We start from the raw sequence: 22841 nt of genomic DNA, 5'->3' as shown, positions 1-22841 counted from the left end.
AACACATGGAGAACCCCAAGTAAAAGTATCCAAGATCAAATGCAGGCTTTGGAAATCCTTTACAAAGATATGAATGATTTACCCTGTCACATCTGAGTATGCTGATTTCTACCTTTCTGAATTTTCTTAAGTATTTATTGCTACTTTAAAACCTTCGGTATTACTTACCAGTAGAGGGACCTTTACTGATAGTAAGTGGATGTTCTGAAATCTCTCAACAGTAATTCTTTGGTTCTCCATCAAGATCAAATTAAAGTAAGTAAGTTCAGATTCTGAAAGCTAGAGTTTTAAACATAAGGATAAAATGAAAGTTCATCCCAACATATAAATGTCAAAATAGCCTACAGACACATAAACAAGACATCTACCTGCTAGCATGTACATATACCCTCAAAAGGTCTGTTTTAACTGCTGCTAACATTTCAAGTGTTCCAGGTCTGACTAAGCTAGAAATCAATTTTTAATTGTTGACTTCTAACGGATGATAACCGTAACTTGGAAATACTGCGTTAAGCAATGTGTACTGCAGAGAAATTAGAATTGGAAGTTCTTTCCAGCATTAGGAACAAAGACTTAACTATAGTGAAGTGTGCAGCACTGCATTATGAACCAAGAAACTATAATCAAACCATGAGCATTCCTCAACTGATTCACTCCATTTGACTTCCTCTGGACACCTCCCAATGAAAAGATATCTTCCCCAAAACATGGGTCTCATCATGCTATTCCTCCAGTTAAAAATTTCCAAAGGCCTTCCCTGTCTTTATGAACAGCAAATTTTTGGTGTGGCTTTTAGAGCCAATTTAATGCAGCAAATGCATGGCATAGAATAGAGGTTTCAAACATTTTCAAGAATGAGGGCCCTTTTCAACTTCAAAATAGCCAAAAGATTACATATCACCCAGCAGGATCATAATGGAACTTTTGATATTTATCAACGGAATAACACATAATTATGAATTTAGTAATGTCCACATTCTTTTTATCAATAACACATATATTTAAGGCAATATAATTATTATCTACAGAAAATTCTGAGAACAAAATAGATTTGAAGATCTTTGGAATGACTTTCTTACTCATGGGTGAAAACCACTCCTATAACGAAAATTAAAAATTAGGAATTTTCTTGGCACAATATGTGTTTTTCCTACTGTAGTTCCAATGTCTAGCACATGTCGCAGTAAGAGTGTGCTCAGTATTCAGGCTTAAACAATGAACAACGTAAGACCAGGATTCTAGCATTAGTTAGGACGCTTTGGAGTTTCCCACTAGCAGCTTCCTCTAGTGGACTGGCTGTCCCAAGATATCCATGAGGGTCCTTCAAGCCTCCGCTGAAGATGCCACCTTCTAAATGAGGCAAACCCCATGAGATAACTTTCCCCATGGGAAAGTCTCAGTGCCCCCTAAATTAGCCCACCTATTTTTCCCAAACATTTATTATTTTTATTCTCTGTATTACTACAGAATTTTCTAGTATTTTTACTGTCTTCTATCCACTAGAATGCAGGCTCCACAAGTTCAGAGCCTTTCCTCTGTTCCCTGGTGCATTCCAAGCTTCTCAAATAACACCTGGCATGGTTTTTTGGTTTTTGATTTTTGTTTTTTTTTTAATGATCACATCTTTGACAATCATGCCATCTTGGTGATCCTGATCCTTCATCTATGAAGAAGGAATGGAAAACTCTCTGACCTGCCCAGTTGTTTTGGACTAAGGTTAGATTGGCTATAAAGATACGTTTTAGATGTGATTAACATTTATCATTATTGACATTAAGCACAGCAGATTATCCTCCATAATGTGGATGGGCCCCTTCCAATCACTGGAAAGCCTTAAGAGCCATGACTGAGGTTTCAGAGAGGAAGGAAAGTTCCACCTCAAAACTGACACATGGGAATCCTGCCTCATTGCCCAGCTTGCCGGCCTCCCTACAGATTTTAGACTTGCTGGTTCTCACAACTAAGTGGCAATCTCTCTCTCTCTTTCCCCATGTATTTTCTATCGGTTCAGTTTCTCTGGAAAACCCTCATTAATATAATAGAACTCTGAGGCACCTTAAGTTTTAGAAACAATGGTAGAGATGTGCCTGCTTAGAGAGGCAAAGGCAACATGCATGATTTAATAAGTAATTACTTACAGAAACTTTTTTTTAAAAAAAAATTTTATTTATTTATTTGACAGACAGAGATCACAAGTAGGCAGAAAGGCAGGCACAGAGAGTGTGAGGAAGCAGGCTCCCTGCTGAGCAGAGAGCCAGATGTGGGGCTCAATCTCAGGACTCTGAGATCATGACCTGAGCCGAAGGCAGAGGCGTTAACCCACTGAGCCACCCAGGTACCCTGTAAGGAAACTACTTTTGAGACATAAATCATGCACCATAAAACACACAGATATTAAGTATAAAGTATAATGAGCTGTGACAAATACTGTATATCCACCCTCCCCATCAATATACAGAATATTTCCATCAACCCATGCATTGCTTTTTTCCATAGCTCTGATTTTTATTACCATAGCTTTACCTATCAAAAAGAACTTCATAGAAGTTCACATATATGTATTCCTCCATAAATGCTTTAAAAAAAAAAAGATTTCAGAGAGAGAGAGAAAGAAAGAGAGAGCATGCAGGTGCACACAAGAATAAGGGGAGGGGTTGAGGGGGCAGAGGAAGAAGCAGAATCCCCATTAAGCAGGGAGCCTGATGCAGGGCTCCATCCCAGGAACCCTTTGATCATGACCTAACCTGAAGGCAGACACTTAACTGAGCCCAACCAGGTACCCTTTTCATAAACGGTTTCTAATGTTTGACGTATTGTTTTTGAAATGGAACTGTGTTTTTGTGTGTGCTTCTACAGATTTAGTTTTTAACTTTTATACTTGGGTTTCTGGTCATCTTCAATTTCCTTTTGTATCAGAGAAAGAAAGAGGTTGAAGTTCAATGTTTCTGATAACTCCTTCTAATTGTTTCAGAAATAGTTGCTGAAAAGATTTTCCTTTCCCTATTAAGTCACCTTGATGCCTTTGTAAAAATCAATTGCCTATTTATGTGTGGATCTATTTCTAGACTATTCTGTTCCATTTCTCTTCTTTACACCAATTCTACAGTTTTGATTCTATAGACTTACAAGCCCTTATAGAAGAGTGAGTCATCCAATTTTGTTCTCTTAAAAAAAGCTATGGCTATTCCAGGACCCTTGCATTTCTATATAAATTTGAGAATCAGTTTTCTATTTTCAAGAATAAATGACTCTCGGTATTGTGATTGGGATTGCACTCAAGTATATTGCTCCTCTGGTATAAAACTGTCATCTTGACAAACCATGAACACATTATGTATCTCCATTTATTTAGGTATTAATTTCTCTCAATATTTTGTAATTCTAAGTACAGAGATCTTCAACATTTTTCTATTTACTTTTTCATTTTTTATAATGAGTTTTATTATTTAATTTTAGTTTACAATTTTTCATTCTTAGCATATGAAGATAAAATTGATTTTTCTGTATTAACCTTATGGCTACAGAAATTTAATATCCTTCTAAAGTTAGTTAACTATGGGACTTTTTCATGAAATACTTACTAAAACTTATGGAATATTCTATATAGTATGATAGAGAAAAAAGCTGTTTACCTCCAATGTAAATTTACTTCAATAAACAACTCTATTTGGCAAGAAACAAACAAACCATAGGAGACTCTTAATGATAGAGAATAGAGGGTTGATGGAGGAAAGTGGATGGGGAAGGGGCTATATGGATGATGGATATTAAGGAGGGTACTTGTGTTGATGAGCACTGGGTACTATGTGTAAGCAATGAATCACATAATTCCACTCCAGAAACCAATATTGTACTGTATGTTAACTACCTAAAATTTCAATCAAAAAAAAAAAAAAAAAGAACAACAACAAAAAAATCACGCGAGGATTCTTTTGTCAGCCCTAGAGGAAAACTAATGTAGGCCTTTTAAGCTACATTGTAAGCAGAGAGGGCTATGAACATAGATAGGCCTTTATGTCCCAGATATACCACCACTGTCCTGAGATACACTAGGAAAGCCTTCTACAAGTGCATAAGACAGGGCTCTTACCTCAAGCTCCTTCTAAACTATGGTGCCTACTCTGTTCACACAGAAGCCCTCCAATGAGCCCGCAAAGGAGGGTCTTTCCGGACAGACATTTTCTACTTCTCCCCGCAAGGAGATGTTATAATTCCACACGTATTTTGGTTAGTACTTATTTTCCAGTTTCAAGTTCCCGTACCATGTCTATCCACATTCCTTTGCCTCTTAATCTTTTCCTAAATACGATTACAAGGCTTCTAAACAAAGTAGTAAATCATGGAGCTAGAATCTCTGTCATCACAAACCAAACTACATGTATCAGAAAAGAAAGAGATCTATGGAAAATACTTCTCTCCCCCAAAGAATCTAGGTGACAAAGAAACTAATTTTGAATTCACTTCTTATATCGTGTTTTATGTTACTACAGTTTTCATGAGGTTTTCTGTTTGTCTGTTTTTTTAATTCAAGTTCCAGGAATATAAGGTATACTTATACTTTCTCTTCAGAGTGAAGATAAAGAGTACTAAAGATAATCATGATCAGATTGAACAGTAACTTGATCTACCTTAACACTCTGAAACTTGCACAAACTTTCACAATTATCCTCTGTAAGTTTAAACATTTTGTTTTCCTTTCAGTGAGCTTTTTTTTTTTTTTTTTTTTTTTTTTTGGTGGGGAGGGTCACAGTGGGGAGCACTCTTAAGTAAAGAATACACTGCAATGGGTATTATACGCAAACAATGAATCAAGGAACACTACATTAAAAACTAATGTTGTAGCTGTATGGTGACTAACATAATAAAATTTTTTAAAAAGGGGCTAAAAGAAATTCCGATCACACACACAAAAAAAAATACAGTGGCATATTACCTCAAGAGTAGAGATTTCTGCAGTTTGAAAAATTCCCCAGGTCATTCTGATAGGTTCCTTCACCAACACCAATTATTACCATACCTCACAAAGAATCATGGAGGCAAATTAAAAAAAAAAAAAAAAAGCAAAGCATGAAAAACACTGTTTACAATGTTCTTTGTAATATACAATTAGGAGCCCAACCCAAAACAAAGTAAGCTACACAATGATCCCTGGAAGCAAAGATAATTAAGATAAGCAGATAATTAAGGTGAGCATTATTAAAAAGCAGTGTTATGGCTCCCTAGTACTCTCTGGAATGTATCCCACCAAGCCAATTCTGGCAGTGAAACAAATTAACTACCTAAGAATTATTCTTCCTGGAACTAAGCATTTCATAGAAGCTTTGCCTTTTTAACAGGGTTTATTTTTTTAAACTGACTTAAAATTTTACTCTAGTTTTTTGAAAAATTGAAACTTTTTTTCTTCCTAATATGGCCTCACCTGCACTGGTCAAAGCAGCACAGACTAGGAAACAATCTTTCTGGATCTTGATGATGCCACTGTCAATGTCAGATCCAAATGCAGAGACAGGCATTTCCTAGAAGAGCAGAAAAGGGCTTCAGCCTACAACCTCGGGCTGCAAAACTAGTCCTGCCAAGTCCTCAGCTTCATCTTGGCCATGAGTTAGACACTGAGAAAGTTCTGAGATACCTGAGATAGTCAAGCAATTTTAGTATCTTTCTCCTCTTCCCTGGGGCCAGGCTGTAGGTGTTCTTGTGTAAAAGCCTTCTCTCCATGATAGGCCATTTTCCTAGGGGCTGCCTTTGGGCTCTCTTCTCCAAGGCCCCTACCACCCTGCACATCCACTCTTGCCACTCCATGGGAATAGACCACTTGCTTCAGCTCCAATTCCTGCTCTTCACTCCTCTGTAAAGACTGATGACAACGACTGGTTCTGGGTTTATAAGAATAGCAAAGCCAGGATCACTTTTGTTCTTCCCAGTTCCACACTATATCATCAAGGAAAGACCCTGCCAACCTCCATACACCACATGCCCTCCGTAGCCAAGAAGAAGAGATCGGATCTCAAAATAATCTAGAAAACTGAAGTTTGCTTTTTAGGATAATTCAGAAGTCCACTAAATGTTAATAATATAACATAGCTTTCCTTTGAGAGGAATTTTTAAAAGAAACTCTTCTACTGAAGCATTGCTGAGCAAGGCACATGGTGGTGCATTTGAGGTCCAAACCCAATTCAACCACTCATTAGCTCATGGCATAATGAGTTAAGGTGCTAGATCTGGCATTCCTGAACAGTATATACTGGAGGTATCAACACCCATCTCACAGGACTGTTCTCAAGTTACAGTGAGAGTGTATACAAAAGTACCTAGAGCATACCATGCTCAAAACTGTAAGTCTTCTTCCCATCCTCTATGAAAGGCTAATTTTAACAAATGCCTTTCATTTAGCAGTGTCACTCAGCTACGCATGGGCAAAAGATAAATAATCAGAGTTAGTGGGGTTATTTTAAGAGAAGTAATCCTACAGTATTACTACAAGTAATGCTACTTGTAGAAGGAATACTACAAATACTGTGACAAAGTTCATTCAAGACAAATGCAGTTCTGTCTTCTAAATAATGTGGCTGATCAAACTTCAAAGACTCAAAGATATAGAGTATCTCTGCAGACACTCGGGTTTGAGACTCCAGAATTCTAAAACTCACTATCAACAAGAGTCCCCTTCACTGATGAGGTGAAGTCTGTTTCCTTTATATCAAACTGGTCACACAAAAGTAGCCATCACTCTTTACATACTCCCTGAACAGCAAAGACAGCAAACACTAAATTACGCTGAGAGTTTTGCTGCTGTTTCCATCATAATGTCTCTTATACTCTAATGGTGTTCACTATTTTCATACACAAAATATGCCAAGCCTGCTGATGACTCAAATACTGACAATCATGTTTCAGTGAAATATAGAAGAAAGTCTATTGGTCTGACAACATAGCTGGGAAAATCCTTTTTTAAAAAGGCAAAAACCTACCCAAACCCAGGTGGAACAGAGTAAGGGAAACATGCTAAAAGTGACACACCCACATCATGAACACACCATTGTGAATAGGAAGAAAGCTTGAGGGCACAGAATGCTTAGTGATGAAACCCAGTCACACACCTGGGAAGCACAGATGGTACTGTCAGGAGAGGGAGTTGGGGACTAGGATAGTGAGGGCATGGTGGTAGGAGGCTTTCCACTGCAGGCATGGTTAAATTGTATATGGTTTAAGTTTAGAATCACATGGATTCACTTTCCTCAAAAGGAAAAAAAATGGGGTGGGGGAATATATTTGTAATCCTTAACACTGTGTCATGAAAAAAAATCTTTCAATTCAGAAAAATATAGCTCCTTCATTCCTTTAGATGTCAAATTAATAATACTCTAATTTCTATTGAAAATTAGAAATATCCTTTTTCATTTGAATTTTATATATTAAGTAATAAGAACTGTACCTAAGACCCTGCCCACATCACTGTACAAAGAGATGCTAAGACTTTAGAATGGCTTCTGGCAGCATTAAGACCACATTCCTAGGATGACCCCTAGCCCCTATTAAAATGCCTGCCCAAGAAAACACCACCAGTAGAATTTAACCGCTTGTTCTAACCAATACCAGAGGATAAGCCCCGTGATCTCTCTTCGCAGCATTTACTAAAAAGGGCTTAAAATCAAGAATCCTTTCTCTGTCCCTTTGAGATGCAGGTGCATCTCCTACAAGTCATGAGTGTACCTCTCAAGTCCTTTCTTCCATGTAATAATCATCAGGAGGGGCAGATCATTGGTCTCCCAGACTCTGGGGGAGGACAGTAGCCCAACGATCACCAGAAGCAGACACATCTAGCCTAATCACATTTATGTTGACATCCTTTGTAACTTTTTACTTGAAACCCACTCTCTGCTCCTTCCTACTCTTTCATGTGCCTTTAAAAGTCCCCGTCACCTCTGCACAAATCAGAACAGAGCTCAGCTATTTCTCCTACTGTCAGGAGTTACTGAAAAAATCTGTTTTCATGGCTTTACCTAATGTCTGGCTGTGCTTATCTCTGACAGCAGTGACTTTGCTATGTGTAAAAATTATGTCCAAAACGCTAATTAATTTTTAAAATCTAGATTAGCATCACAAGATGAAATTTTCCAATAAAATAGATTAGAACTAATCAAAGAACTAAAATATTTATTTGAAGGCCATAAATCTTCCAACAATTCTGTTAACTCAAGTAGGCCATTTAATCAGATTCTACAAAGTTCCAACTTTGTAAAATGAGCCCAGAAAAGAAAAATTAATTCTGTAAACAAAAACGAAAATCATTTTTATATTACCATAAAAATAAAATTCTTCTGAATCATACTTCCATAGAGAATTCCTATGTTTTCTAAGTATATGCTCAAAGCATAAATTTTTTTAAACTTCAGTAATGATTTTTCTCACTTGAAGTATTTTTACACTGATTAAAGTCTTCATTATGACAGATTCATTGGTGGTATTCCACGTTTCCAGATTCTTTCATGGACCCAAGTCAGACATGCTACTCTAAATGAATCCAAAACTATCACCTTAAGATTTGTAAACATCCAAAAGAACTGGATTTACTTTGATGGACATAAATATTTTTCTACAAATAAATGGATTTCTATCACTTCAAATGAATTCTTTTGCCAAAAAGCAGCATGGTTATGCTTAAATACTAAGAACACATTCCTCATCATTACAGTGATTTACAGTGATTTAAATTCATACCTCAGTGTGACAAAAAATTGTTAAAAGTCATGGATGTTGAAAAGCACTGCCTCATACTAGAAATTGGTAATGTTCATCTACAAATGTCACATCTACATAGTATTTAAAAAAATTTTTATATCAAGTTATTTAATCACAAGATTAGCTATATTATATAATGAGCATCTAGAAAGAAATACTATAAACATGAGCTACCTTAAATATTTTCTGTATGGCATTCACATTCCTACAAATTCAAAAATTCTAGAATGATTCAAGGTACAGAGTTTCAACTAAAAATTTAAGTTACTGACTAACCTGATTTGAAGACACCACATAATTAATCCAGGTGCATTACCTTACGGCATCTTGGGATGTTTTATAATTCATTTAAAAGTTTTCTTGCAGAAAAATTGTTAAAAAAAAACAGTATAAGGGTTTTTACAAAATATAAGTAGCATGTTTTTTTAAATTCCTAATATTGTGAAAGATTAATAAATTGGCATATCACCAATTCCCTTAAGCGACAAAGCAACTACCTGACAATGAACATTCACACGGTAATGTGGTAAGAAAGCATGCAGAAACCTGAAACAGAAACATCCAGTACGTAGATATCAAAAGTTGTTGTTGCTTAATAGTTCACCAGGGAAAGGTTAGTACTGAATTCTTCTCGGTCAAAAAGAGTTTCGTTCTCCACTTTTAATTAGTGCTCTTATGTTTTTCTAAATATCTTTCCCTCATTACTTTTGAGCTAAGAATGAAGATAATTGAACAGATATATAAAAACACATTAATTCAGGGTCAATGAAATAGTCATTAGAGATTCTATAGGAAAGAAGAAAAACACATTAATTCAGGGTCAATGAAATACTCATTAGAGATTCTATAAGAAAGAAGAGATCAAGGGAACATACCTACTTAGTGTAAGTCTATAAAAGGTAGCACTTAAAGTTTGTAACAGTTTGTTGCTTTCATGTTGAAGTAAAAGTTTACTAGTATGTTGATCATATAACACATATTCCTGAGTTCTTAAATTTGAAAATTTACAAATTATTGAGGTTCCTAATGAGATAAACATATTATTTACAAATACAGGTAGGTTTTTTTGTTGTTGTTACTTTCCAATCCTCTAACCTTTTATTCTCTTTTGCCTTACTGCTCCAGTAGGACATCCAGGTGAAGTCAACCAGAATAGTGATTATAGCTATGCTTTTCTTGCTCTTTAATTTAGATGCAACATTCCTAATACATACTCAGTTTGATGTTTGCTTTAAATTTTCAGTAAGTCACTTCATCAGGTTAAGAAACTATACCTCCAGTTAGTTAAAAGTTCATCATGACTGGGTGATGAATTTTATCACACTTTTGTTCCAACTTCAGATATTTTTCTTTTTTAGTTTGAATAAATGGTAAATTAGTGTATTGGGCTTAAGAATAAACTATCTCTGTATCCCTGGAATAAACCAACTGGCACTTACTTACGAATGACATTGACCTTCACGTTGGAATGTATTCACTTTTACCTCTCTATAAATTCAACTGATAACACTTATATATGGTTTAACCACCTTCCTGTGAATGCTTTACACTTTCAGGAATACAACAGGTATAGCATGGACACTAATGAGAGAAGTACAGTAAACAAGGCTATTTCTCAATTTTATGATATTCTGTTTGTGTAGAGAAATGCAACTGATTTCTGTGCATTGATTTTATATCCTGACACTTTACTGAATTCCTGTATAAGTTCTAGCAGTTTTGGAGTGGAGTCTTTTGGGTTTTCCACATATAGTATCATATCATCTGCGAAGAGTGATAATTTGACTTCTTCTTTGCCGATTTGGATGCCTTTAATTTCCTTTTGTTGTCTGATTGCTGAGGCTAGGACCTCTAGTACTATGTTGAATAGCAGTGGTGATAATGGACATCCCTGCCGTGTTCCTGACCTTAGTGGAAAAGCTTTCAGTTTTTCTCCATTGAGAATGATATTTGCGGTGATATTCTGATAATACCTCAAAGTATATGTACATTTTAACACATTACATTTTAATAAATCAGCATTGGTATCAAGGTACTTATTTCCAGCACTACTACAGATGCTAGAAATAAATTGGTAGACCAGAACAAAACACACATATGCACATAAACACACACATACCCTTCCTGGGGCTCCCATTTTAAGTAAGGGAGATAGATAATATATGTAAGTAAAAAACACTGTGCACCAGATTGTGTTAAATTGCTGTGCAGAAGTAGGATGGTTAATGAGTACTTGAGTTGTGGAAGGACAAGGTGATTACATATTCACTACTAATCCCATCTGGAAAGAAATAAATTTAATAAAGGCAACAAAAGTATTATGATAAATAGCATAAATATACAGAAACCATTGTTTTTCTGGAAAAAAAAGGCACTTATGGTAAGAATGATAGATACATAGAAAAGCAGTTTTCAATCCATTTCCTTCCACTGCAACAAAAATAAGGAATCATGTTCAGAGTGTCTGTCACCTATTCTCTCCCTCCTCCACCAGGAACGTGCCGGAATGAACATAAGACAAATGGGTATTACTATTGTAGTGGCTAATGGTTTTTATTAATTCAAGTCAATATTTTCTAAACTTTGAAACTATTTTTAGTAATATATAACTTAAAGTATGTTTCACAAGGGGCTAAAAATAACTGGTTGGCAACATTTCAAGAAGAGCCTGCCTAGCTGTACTTTAAGTTCTTCTAAAAATCTTGTATGATACTCTGTAATTCCACAGTTGAGGAAACAAGCACTCAAATTTACATCATGTGGACACAAATATTTTAGTGTCTTTATCTTACATATTTACTAAGATAGAAAAATACCCCCAAACAATGAAACATTCAGGCTGCTATAATAAATTACCATAGGCTGGATGGCTTAAACAACTATTTCTCACAGTTCTGGAGGCTGACAAGTCCAAGCTCAGGGTGTAGGCAGATCAGTATCTGGTGAGCACCATTTCCAGTGTTGCATGTTGTTGTCTTCTTGTATCCTCATGTGGCAGAGAATAAGGACACCAATTCCATTCATGACAGCTCTACACTGATTACTTAATTATCTCCCAAAGACGTCACTGCCTAATACCATCACATTAGGGGTAACTATTTCAAAGTGTGAACTTGGGGGAGACAAAAACACTGTCCATAGCATTAACAGATACAGAATTTGGGTCTGTCCATCATCTATTCCTCAATCTGTGTGAAATGGCTCCACAAGTTTCTTTTGAGCATGAACCCAGTCCTTGTAATCAACCGTGTCGTTTGGGAGCTGACCTGGCTTCAGAGGCAGACATATTAACTAAGCCTTTTAAAAGAATGGATATCCACTTGGGCCACAGTAATTGGATCAGAAAATAAAGACATGTTTTATAAACAAGCTTAATGAAAGCAAAACCCAAGACTTTTGGCAATAATACTGGAATAAAGACCATCTTTTCCATGGAGCTTACTAAAGAAATATAAACTTGTAACAGCTGATGGCTATGTCTGATATTTTAAAAAATTACAGGAGACACTTGTTAGAATGCCCAAAATCAACAACACAAGGAACAGCAAGTGCTGGCAAGGATATGGAGAAAAAGGAACCCGCTTGTAGTGTTAGCAGAAATGCAAACTGGTGCAACCACTATAACAAACAGTATGGAGAGTTCTCAAAAAGTTAAAAAGTTAAAAAAAGACTATGATACAGTTATCACACTATTTACCAAAAAAATACAAAAATATTAATTCAGAGGTATACAGGCACCCCTATGTTTATTGCAGTAGTATTGACAATAGGCAAATTAGGGAAGTAGCCCACCCAAGTGTCTATCAATTGATGAATGGATAAAGAAGATTGATACACACACAAAATGAACCTCAATCAAATTAATATTCAAATAACACCAACTGATATAAACTCTGAGAAGGCCTTAAATTAGCAGTAATTAAGCCACCATATCTAAGTCAAACTTTGGATACTTGAGACAATTTAAATGAAATGCCATAGAAAGAAAAATCCCCTTTCATTCATAAGCCTTGCTAAAAATAAGGAAAACTACTGGAGAAGCAAATTTAGTTTCTTTCTTTCTTTTTTTTTTTTCAAATTTAGTTTCTTAAACTTTTCGAAGACTTCTTTTAAAAAACCGTATCTGGGTAAGCTCTGGGAATTTCTGCTGATTATTTTCCTTTATTGTACATTCTAGCCATGAAGTTCACTATTCTCAAAGGCGGAGACAAGAGCACAGCTCTGCTATTTTGTCTTAGTACACATGCCTTCTTATTAAGTCCCTAAGATCCACTAGCTGAAAAGATCTGTAGTCTCAAGGGCAATATACAGGGTTCTAGAAAGGTAGAGGCTTCCCTAGAACCAGCGCTGCTGGAAGAAGGCAAAACAACTATTTCCCTATTACTGATTTTCATGAATTTACCACAAGGGTTGCCTCTGCTATTGCTGAGCTAACCTGCTGGAAACACCCATGTGGGGAAATAACTGAGGTCTAAAAAGCAAAAGTGATACATTTTTACCACTCAGTTAACCTGACAGAGCTTCTTCATTGAAGCCTCTGCCTGAAGGTAAGCATCTCAGCCATCATTTGACCTCTTCAAAGCCCCTTACAAAGGGACTTGTACATACTTAAAAACAAAAACAAAACTTGTCTTTCTTTCCAAGGTTTTAAAACAATCTGCAAAAATCTGAGGAATGGTTGGAAGCATTCACTTGTGATTTACTTGATTGGTGAAGAAAATCCACTTTCTTATGATGTTGACAAAGCCTGGTAACCTTATAGTTTATGAATAAACAAACCATAAAATGGAAGGCACTAATTTAGAAAATATACATAATATACATAGAGGTTTTTTTGAAATTTTATTGGCCAGATCATTGTTGACAATCATTAAGACCCTCCCCAACTGTGTTTATACAGTTGTTCAAACTGGTTACTTTTAGGTTAAAAATGTAATGTGTTCATTATTAAAGTTGCTATCCCAAGGTTCAAAAATATTTGTCATTGCATGTTCCAGCTCTTGGGCTTTGATCAGCATATTTTAGGAAAGTTTTATGTAACATCCAAATAAAACAAATTAGATTTAGGGAATATGCCTATTCTCTCCAATGGGCCAGAATTGATAATTCAGTAACTAGATTTTCCATAATCTCCCATCTACATTTTTAGACTATTTCTACTCATAAAGGTCAGAAAAAAACGTGGTACGTTGATGTCAATGCTTGACTTTTTGAGAGAAAGAGAGAGATTGGAGAGAGAGAGAAAGAGACCACCCTCTCCGAAGAACCTAAATCCTTTAATTACAACAAAACATTTTAAATATTAAGTCAGAAATTTAATCAGGGGATAAGAGGATTAAGATGGTGAAGAATATGGCATATTTTAAACACAAGTGTGTGCTATTATTTCTATTTAAAATTCAAAACCAAACAGATCAAGTCAGAATCAAAGACATTTGCCCAGTAGACAAGAAAGAAATGACCCGACTTCTTACTACAAAGGAACTAGAACTAACAGAGTATAATGCAAATGCATCAGAAAACCATAAATATACACATTCATACATTAATATTTTATGTAGGTTGTTATTTAAAGTTTATATCTTTTCACAAACATATATTTTCACTAGAGAGTTCAAATGTTTATTATCTCTAGAGTAATTGGAGAGTAGGGGGCACCTGAGTGGCTCACTCAGTTAAGCATTTGCCTTTGGCTCAGGTCATGATCCCAGGGTCCTGGGATCCAGCCCCTCAAGGGATCCCTGCTGAGCAGGGAGCCTGTTTCTCTCTCTCTCCCTCTTCCAGCTGTTCCCCCTGCTTGTGTGCATTCACTAGCACTCTCTCTCAAATAAACACACTTTTACCAAAAAAAAAAAAAAAAAAAAGCATACAGTTGGCTCAGACCTGCAAACTGACTTTAAGAACATGCCAGTAGGTGGTAGGTATATAGATTAGTTTCATGGTCCCTATTTTAATACATTTCACAACACCCCAATTTCAGCTTGCAAATATATGTTTAAAAAAAAACTTTTTTCATTCAATAATTTTAATGGAAAAAGCTCTTTTGGTAAACAAAAATTGAGCATATCCTATAGTAAAAATTAATCTCTTGTGCTCCTGAACAACCTCATTTAAAAAATTTGTTCATATAATAGAGGCCTAGTTTTAAAAAAAAAGTATATGATTTATACCTTTTAGGCCATAAATATACACTGAGAATAATTTTTTAAGGAATAAATATGCAAAAGACTAAATTATGTAATTTTAGTTGAAAAGTGGTACGTTATCTGTGGTACTCTTTGCAGAGTATTTCCCTCTGTATCTTCCAAACAGAAGGTTTCAGCAAGATACTGTGTTTAGGAACATACAAAATGTCAACAATAACAGAAGCCTAATATTAGTCATGAATAGCATCTTAGTAAAATATCTGTTTTTTCTGTCCATTAAAATTCAGATTCAAAAAGTGACTGTAGATATGTTTGTTGTCAACTCATATCCTAAGAGCATTGGTATATAATTGCCATTATGCATTCAGTAAGAGGAAGTTAAAGCTTAATTAAAATATATTTCCTTAGCAGTTGTCAAAGGAGAGTAATGAGATGGATGGAAAACTAATAAACCTACCATTTTCTATACACAAATCTAGTTGCCAAAAATTACTCATATCTCCCTGACTCTCAGTGGAGAAGGTCCCTCTGTATTTCCATTATGATCAAAATCAAATGCTGACAGAATTCTCAGAGACAATAAACACGTGTTCTCAGTTTACAAAATATCCTCATTCCAAAATAGGGACTGAGGCAGAAAATATAAAACCAACTCTCATTCAGGAAAACAGCCCTTTAATAGTCTCTTAGAAATATTACTTTTAATTCTTAATGATATGAAATACCTAATAGTCAATACATCCCAAATATTTCCAAGTATTCAGAGTTACCGCCATTGACTGAGAATGTCGAATCTTCAAATACTTATTTTGATTTTGCATTTCTCTTATGGAGTTTCACTTCCCACCCCACTTGCTATTTTCAACTCCACCAGTGGGCACAGGATGTCCTCCACGTGATTCAGTTAAACATTGCAATTTTAGTTCTTTGTACAGCTGCTTTTGAAGTTTGGATAATTAGTCTTCCATAAAATGAAAATAAACAGAGAAAGATATCTCCCTCCAATGTTATTTAAGGAAAAGTCTACATAAAACTCACAACATATATACAACACATTTTATTTCAAAGGGCTGAAATAATGCCACATACATTAGAAAACCCTCAATTTTCCAAGGACTAATTATTTAGATTGCTCTTCCGTCCTGCTTGCTGTGCCTATTTTTTGTTTGTTTGTTTGTCTCATTAGTCAAAATATCAGAACTTGGACAAAGACTAAAATTAAGTCTTATTTTCAACTTGGCATTGATATTAGTAAGATAGCAGTTTTACTAGGGGAATTTTTTTTATAGAAAATCATGACTCTCTCTGAAGTTTCTCAGTATTTTCTGTAAGTCCACACACCTGTCTTCCCTGAATATTATCAATAGGATGTCAGATTCATTGGATTCTTTTTATTTCTAGTCTTTTAGGCTTTCTACAGTACCTCTCTTTTCTAGAAACTCATTTCCAAGCCTCTAAGACACAACACTTCTGGGTTATAAGTTCTTAATGTAACTGGTCTCAACTTTTCAAAGACAATACCACCATTTTATAGCTATTATTTGGTAATACAAGATTCACTAACTTGAACTAAGATAGCTTATCTATAAATATATGTTTCCTAACATATTTGATATGGATATGACCTAAATCAAGCTCTTCGAAAAGTTATAAACATTAAAATACATGTGCATTTTGGGGGGTTCTCCATCTCCTTCCTATAGCATCTCCAGCTGTTATTACTCTCTTCACATATCCAAAGTGTGTATGATTAGTGTAGGTACATATATTAGATATTATATATATGTGTATGTGTACTGCATATACATACACACACACATATATATGTTTTCATTTAAACATTTCTAGCCCAATTTAAGTTATCAACCCCTTCATGGGGTTCATTACATTAAGGTTAATTCTTAAACTTAATATTAACACTCTGGTATCACTGTGGGGGACAGTGTCCGATTTGACTCCTAATGATAACCACCTCTAGGTATTTATGTCCTTGTGTCATCACCTTCCCTGAGTATGGCTGGAACCTAGTCATTTGTTTTCCATGGAGAGAACACAGTAAAGGTGATGGGATGTCACTTGCTGAATATGTTACAGGAAACTTCTGTACATAATATGTACAGATGATATCTGTCTCAGTCCTCTCTCTTGTATGTGTAACACTGGGAGATACTCTATCAACTGGCCCCCAACCACAAGCTTGTGAAAAACTGAGTCCTCAGAGCAACAGCTCAGAGGAACCAAGTCCTTCCAACAGGCAGGTAAGTGAATTAGGAAGCAGATTATTCCCAAGGGATCCTTGGGGTGACTACAGTCTTGATAAAGACCCAGAGAAGGTGAAACCAAAGGGACTATGAGATAATAAATGTTATTTTAAGCCACTGAGTTCGGGGGGTAATTTGTTATGCAGTAATAGCTAAATAATACACTGCTGAAAGGAGTAAGTGCATTAATTTTCCATGGCCACTTTCATTTGTAACGTTGCTTCACTTTTCCAAGAAAATTAAGGGGAGGTCTGTACTAGAAGTTCATATCTAATGCTCTATTTCATCTACATTTGTCTAACAGCATATAGCCACTTGAATGAGTCTCATAAGTAAGCTACCCAAACTAAAAAGTTTTGTTTTTCAAACTCACACAATTTTAAAGAGACATTTTATTTTATGACTTTCAATTTTTCCCAAAGAATGAATAAGTCTAAACATTAGAAGCCAAAACAATATTGAAAGTGAAAAATATTTAGTCTCAAAAACATACCCACATCAAAAAAGCCTGATTGCTCTGAACAGGGTATTATGAGTGTCTGTAAACAGATTTAGTATTCCATGTTTGGTGTGCATGCCACATGATTCGGTGCCACAATAAGTACTGTGTTTAGTAAATAATTCCTATTTAAACTACAAGTAATTGCTCATTGCAGAAAGTAGAGTTTTAAGTCTAACTTCCCCCAAGACTATCATTAAAAAGAAAAAAACATGATGTTCTGCTATTTGATAGCATAGCCAATTCTCTAAATAGGCACACTAAAGGATGACACTCCCAGAAGATACACAGCGAATGTGGTGTATTTAAAAGGGAAGGAGTACTATCCCTGTATCCTACAAATTCAGATCTTTTGGCACAAAAGTATCCTACAGCAGTTGGACTGTTCATGCAGTTCTTAATGTTTCATTATGAATTTAGCTGGGGTTAACTACAAAGATACATCGACAAGAATGTGTTCTGGACATCCTTTATAGTACATGCAAAACATTTAAAATTCAGACAATAGAGAAGGACAATAATATTTAACTCATCAAGTAGAGAGATCTGGTTTATACTTTCTGACAGAAAATCAATTTACACAGCTTTATCTCATTTAATCTGTTGCCAAACCATTTCATCTCACCATTCCATAGCTTATTTTGAAAGCTTTTAGAAGAATTCTCTACTCTTTTACAAGTAATTATTTAAAAAAAAAAACAAAAAACACAGAATCACAAACCTGCTTTGGTAACTTTCTTTCTTGTTTGTATGCCTTCCAGAGCCATAGCTGTAGTTGAAGAAAAAGTAGTGTCCAAGAGCAATAAGAAGGTCATTGAGCTCATCTACTTTACCTCCTGACCTCTCCAGGACCTGGATCTTCTATTTCTGTCAAATACATCAGTCTTTTCTAATGGCCTCATCTTACGAAAAATACTCAATAAGCCAAATGTTGCTTCCAAAGTCTCATTTCTCGCTGCATCAAACCCAGGGTAATCACAGCTCAGAGAAGAAAGGAGATAGGAAAATGAATAGGCTAAAATGGAACACACTCCCTGCCATGCTATCAAGGATGGTGATTCCTTCCTTGTTACAGATTGGATGTGTGTGTCCCTGAGAACTTCTCTTGAAATCCTAACCCCCAATGTGATAGTATTAAAAAGTGAAGCCTTTGGTTGGGGAATAAGTCATGAAAGTGGAATCCTCATGAATAGGATTAGTGCAGTGATAAAGAGAAACCCCAGAGAGGCCTCACCCTCTTCCTGATATGTGAGAATGCAATGAGAAAATGGTGGTCTGCAATAGCGAAGAATTTGACTATGTGGGCACTGTGATCTCAGAATCCTAACCTCCAGAAACATACGAAATAAACTTCTTTGTTTATAAGCCACCAAATTAGTGGCATTGTTATAGCAACAGAATAGACTCAGACATTCTCCTCATGGGCTTTTACTTTGAAGTGTCAAAATAAAAACCAAAAAAGAAAAAATTTCCTCTCTGAACCATAATGAAACATACGAACTATAATAAAATAATTTCTCAACAAAATAAGAGTATGGGTAAAGTTTGTGGTCATATAAGGAAAGAAAATTCAGGCTCAGTTTCAGAATTTCCCTGTCAGAGTGAGAAACAGTGATGGTGCCTGTGACAGAGAATGCCCATCTCCTAGGTCTTCATCTTCTTATCCAGTGGAGGCTTTAAAAATTTGACTTATGCATTTTATAAATGAATAATCAGAGGACTACACAACTTCTATCACTTGTTCAAGATCAATCACATAGCTAGTTGTTTCAATTTCATGGAGTGATGCTAAAATTTAAACCAAGAAATAATCAGTTATAATAGTTTTGGAAAAGTCTTTCTTTTTTTTTTAATAATTTTGTTTTTTATTTATTTGACAGACAGAGATCACAAGCAGGCAGAGAGGCAGGCAGAGGAGGGAGAGGAGGAAGCAGGCTCTCCACTGAGCAGAAAGCCCGATGCGGGGCTCGATCCCAGGACCCAGAGATCATGACCTGAACCTAAGGCAGAGGCTTTAACCCACTGAGCCACCCAGGCTACCCAGTTTTGGAAAATTCTTTAAACATGTACCTGTGTGATTCTATCTCTAAATCCTTGATCATGTATAATGCATAGATTAAATGAAAAACTGCTAAAGGACTTTATATATCTTATAGAGTTCATACATTATCATAAAAGTTCATGTGTAAAATTTTATTTAAAAATGCGTAATTGGGATAGTAAGACACAATACAGAAATCCTGGATGCAGGCAAATTACAAGCCCTTGATAGTAAATATAATGTGTTAACGGTGCTCTGATTTCAACCTAGGACAAGATTTTATAACCTAGATTGATGGGGCTAATATTCTGCAAAGCGGCTCAACAAACACCTTCTCCAAATGAATTCCAACTTTCATTTCCATGCTATAGACACCACAGAGGAAAAGAAACTACATTTCCTAAGATTCTGTTTTATCAACATTCCACAGATTCTATCTACTATGTACATGTAGGAGACTTGAAAGGTGGCAGTAAGGTTGGCTTGGTGCCAGAAATGGGAAACTAGGTCTAAGACAGAGACTTTGTGTTTCCTGGATCATCTATGGCAGAGTTTCTATCTGTGGTTCCCCAGCATTCCATGTACCCAGAGTCAGTAATGGAAGGCACTTTTGCTAGCTCAGTCCCAGAAGGGTTGAGCGTTTCTGCCATTTGCACCGTTCTTGGCTAGGTATTTTCTAATTTGGTTCCATGACCCTTCAGAAATTCTATAAGTTACAAAATGCCCTAAAATAAATCTTTCTTTTAGACAATTACAGATACATTTTGTTTAAAACTAAGAGCCTTCATCAACAGAATTGACCCATTAGCCAGATAACATGTGATTGCTTAGAATGTTTGTCCTTAATGAGCAAGAAGAGATGATCTCATAGTTAGCTTAGAAACTTTCTCAAATGGTCATTCTTCATTCCCTTACTCAGCTTCATCTGAACATTCCATAACTGCCACCTGGTATCCAAGAGTGATGTGACAGTCCTTTATAGATTAAAGAGGGTCAATAGTTGATTCCAATATGTCAATATACTTAAGAACCACTGACCTAAGTCAGTCATCCAAATCTGGTTTACATTAAACTTTCAACAGAGGTTGAGCTTATGAAATATATAGAGCTCCCAGTATAAGCTTGATCTATTGAAATAGATTCTCTAAGGTATAGACTAGGAATCTATATTTATTAAATTCCTCAGGGGACTACAATACTGCCAGCTAAGGGCTTTTCCAAAAACCAGTATTTAGAAGCCACTGGCCTCTGAAAATCAATCATCAATTGGGCCTAATATAAGTTCATCCAAACAAACTTACTTCTTCCTCTGAGAATAACAGTAGGATTACTCAAGCAAGAGAAAAGTATATAAATCTTCAATCTGGACCTCAGGAAAATATCTACTAAGATGTTTCATGATATCTTGGTGAACAAGCTAGACAAATAAAGCTGAATGCAAAATTGGGTCGATTATTCAATGGAGTAATATCTATACAAAAAAGAAAAAAAACACACTTACCAATGGAATGATATTGGTGTGAAATGCTCACTATAGCTTAAGCTGTAGTACAGTAACAACAAAGTTTATTTTTCATACTATACACCCATTGTTAATTTGCTGGGGGCTCGGATTCACAACATTTTCACTAAGGACTTAAGTTGAAAGAATGTCCACAATTTCCAAGATCTCTAGTGGCAGTGAGTAGATTACAGATATATCAAGTTTTATACTGACTAAATAGGTAACTGTTTTCTACTCTCAACACTTCGGGCACCAAATGTGTGGAGTTTTATTTTTCCAGACTAAACAGTTCTGACACTAGCTACCTGTTAGCACAGACCATACAGGTTAAGGGTTCAGTCCCACATGAGTGTCTTCCAGTTCACATGATAATCCAAGTCAGGACCATGTGTACTCCTAACCAACAGTTTATACATAGAGCAGGGCCTCCCATAACCCCCCTCCTTGCCTTTGATAATTTGCTAGAATGGCTCACAGAACTCAGGAAAATACTTTATATAATATCACTGTTCATTATAAGAAATCTTTTTTTAAATGTGTGTGCATATATATATATATATATATTTGTTTTTTAAGGCAAACATTTTACAATATATCTCTCTCCTTGTAAAATGTTTGCCTTAAAAAACAAAGGATAAAAATATTTAACTTCACCCAAATTAAAACTGAAAGCTCTGAACTACAGGTTTGAACAGTCCATGCCAGAAATACTAAGTGTCTATAACTTCACTGTTCAGATACAGATTTTCAAATAATTAGAACAGGTTCCCCAAATACATCATTTTGTATCACAGATTTCAAGGGTGACTTAGACAAACTTATAATAATAGGATGAAGAATAATATTTTACACATAATCTTAAAATAATACTTAAGGACTAAGATCCTTAATGAGGATTAAGCTATAAAATAAGTTTTAATTATTCATAGTTATGTTTGTAGAGTTATTTTAGAAAGGGAAACAGGATTTGATTAAAATTCATCCAACAAATTATAAGGGCAACCTTTATGCTACATTTCTAGTCTAGAGCATAAATTTCAAGTCTTTCCTTATTTATTTACAACTTGAGAAATTGAGCACTAGATAATTAAGTCAGGAAACTTTATACTATACATAAATGCTCAAGCCAGCCACTTGATCCCTAAGTCTAAGTTTAAGCTACCCATTAAGAGCCTATTTTAAATTATTAACTTTTTGAAGCTGAGGCTAGCACAATATTTTAAAGTCAATTTTGGAAACAATTTTTGTTTTACTCCATTAATACAGCTAAGGAAGGAGCATATTCAGTATTTTCACAAATGATGTCTCTGACCAGAAAAAATGCACACATGCAGAGCATATCTCGAGTTAAGCAAAGGACCTGTTGAAATTTCTTATATCAATAAAGAATATATGGAGAAATGGAGTTGAAACATTATACAATTAGATGCATTTTTTGGTAATTGAATTACCAAAGAATTACCAATAATTGATCATGGGCAACACTGCAAAACATTTACAGATATTCAAGAAGGTGTCAATCCTTATCCTTTTCCAAATCAATTTCTCCCCTAAACATGTATACAAATTGAAAATATATCATTATGAAGAAAGTACAGCTAATCAATCAGAGGCTATATTATAAATCCCAAAAGAAAAAAACTGAAATGTA

General features: G+C 35.4%; 1 protein-coding gene across 7 annotated transcripts in view; it reads right to left on the bottom strand.

The window, feature by feature from the left end:
* CRPPA (CDP-L-ribitol pyrophosphorylase A) overlaps window positions 1-22841 on the bottom strand; it is a 302846-nt gene that overhangs the window by 90665 nt on the left and 189340 nt on the right. For 4 of the 7 annotated variants that reach the window (XM_082693005.1, XM_082693008.1, XM_082693006.1 and 1 more), the window contains one exon: window positions 5343-5516. The exons of the other annotated variants lie outside the window; for them this stretch is intronic. In XM_082693005.1, coding sequence (XP_082549131.1) covers window positions 5358-5516 — 159 coding nt within the window. In that variant the 3' untranslated portion in view covers window positions 5343-5357. Of the gene's footprint in view, window positions 1-5342; window positions 5517-22841 lie in introns of those variants that run through there. 7 annotated transcript variants of the gene reach the window in all.

This window comes from Mustela nivalis (assembly GCF_964662115.1).
Source record: "Mustela nivalis genome assembly, chromosome: 12".
NCBI lineage: Eukaryota > Metazoa > Chordata > Mammalia > Carnivora > Mustelidae > Mustela > Mustela nivalis.
This window is presented reverse-complemented; position numbering and strand designations above follow the sequence as displayed.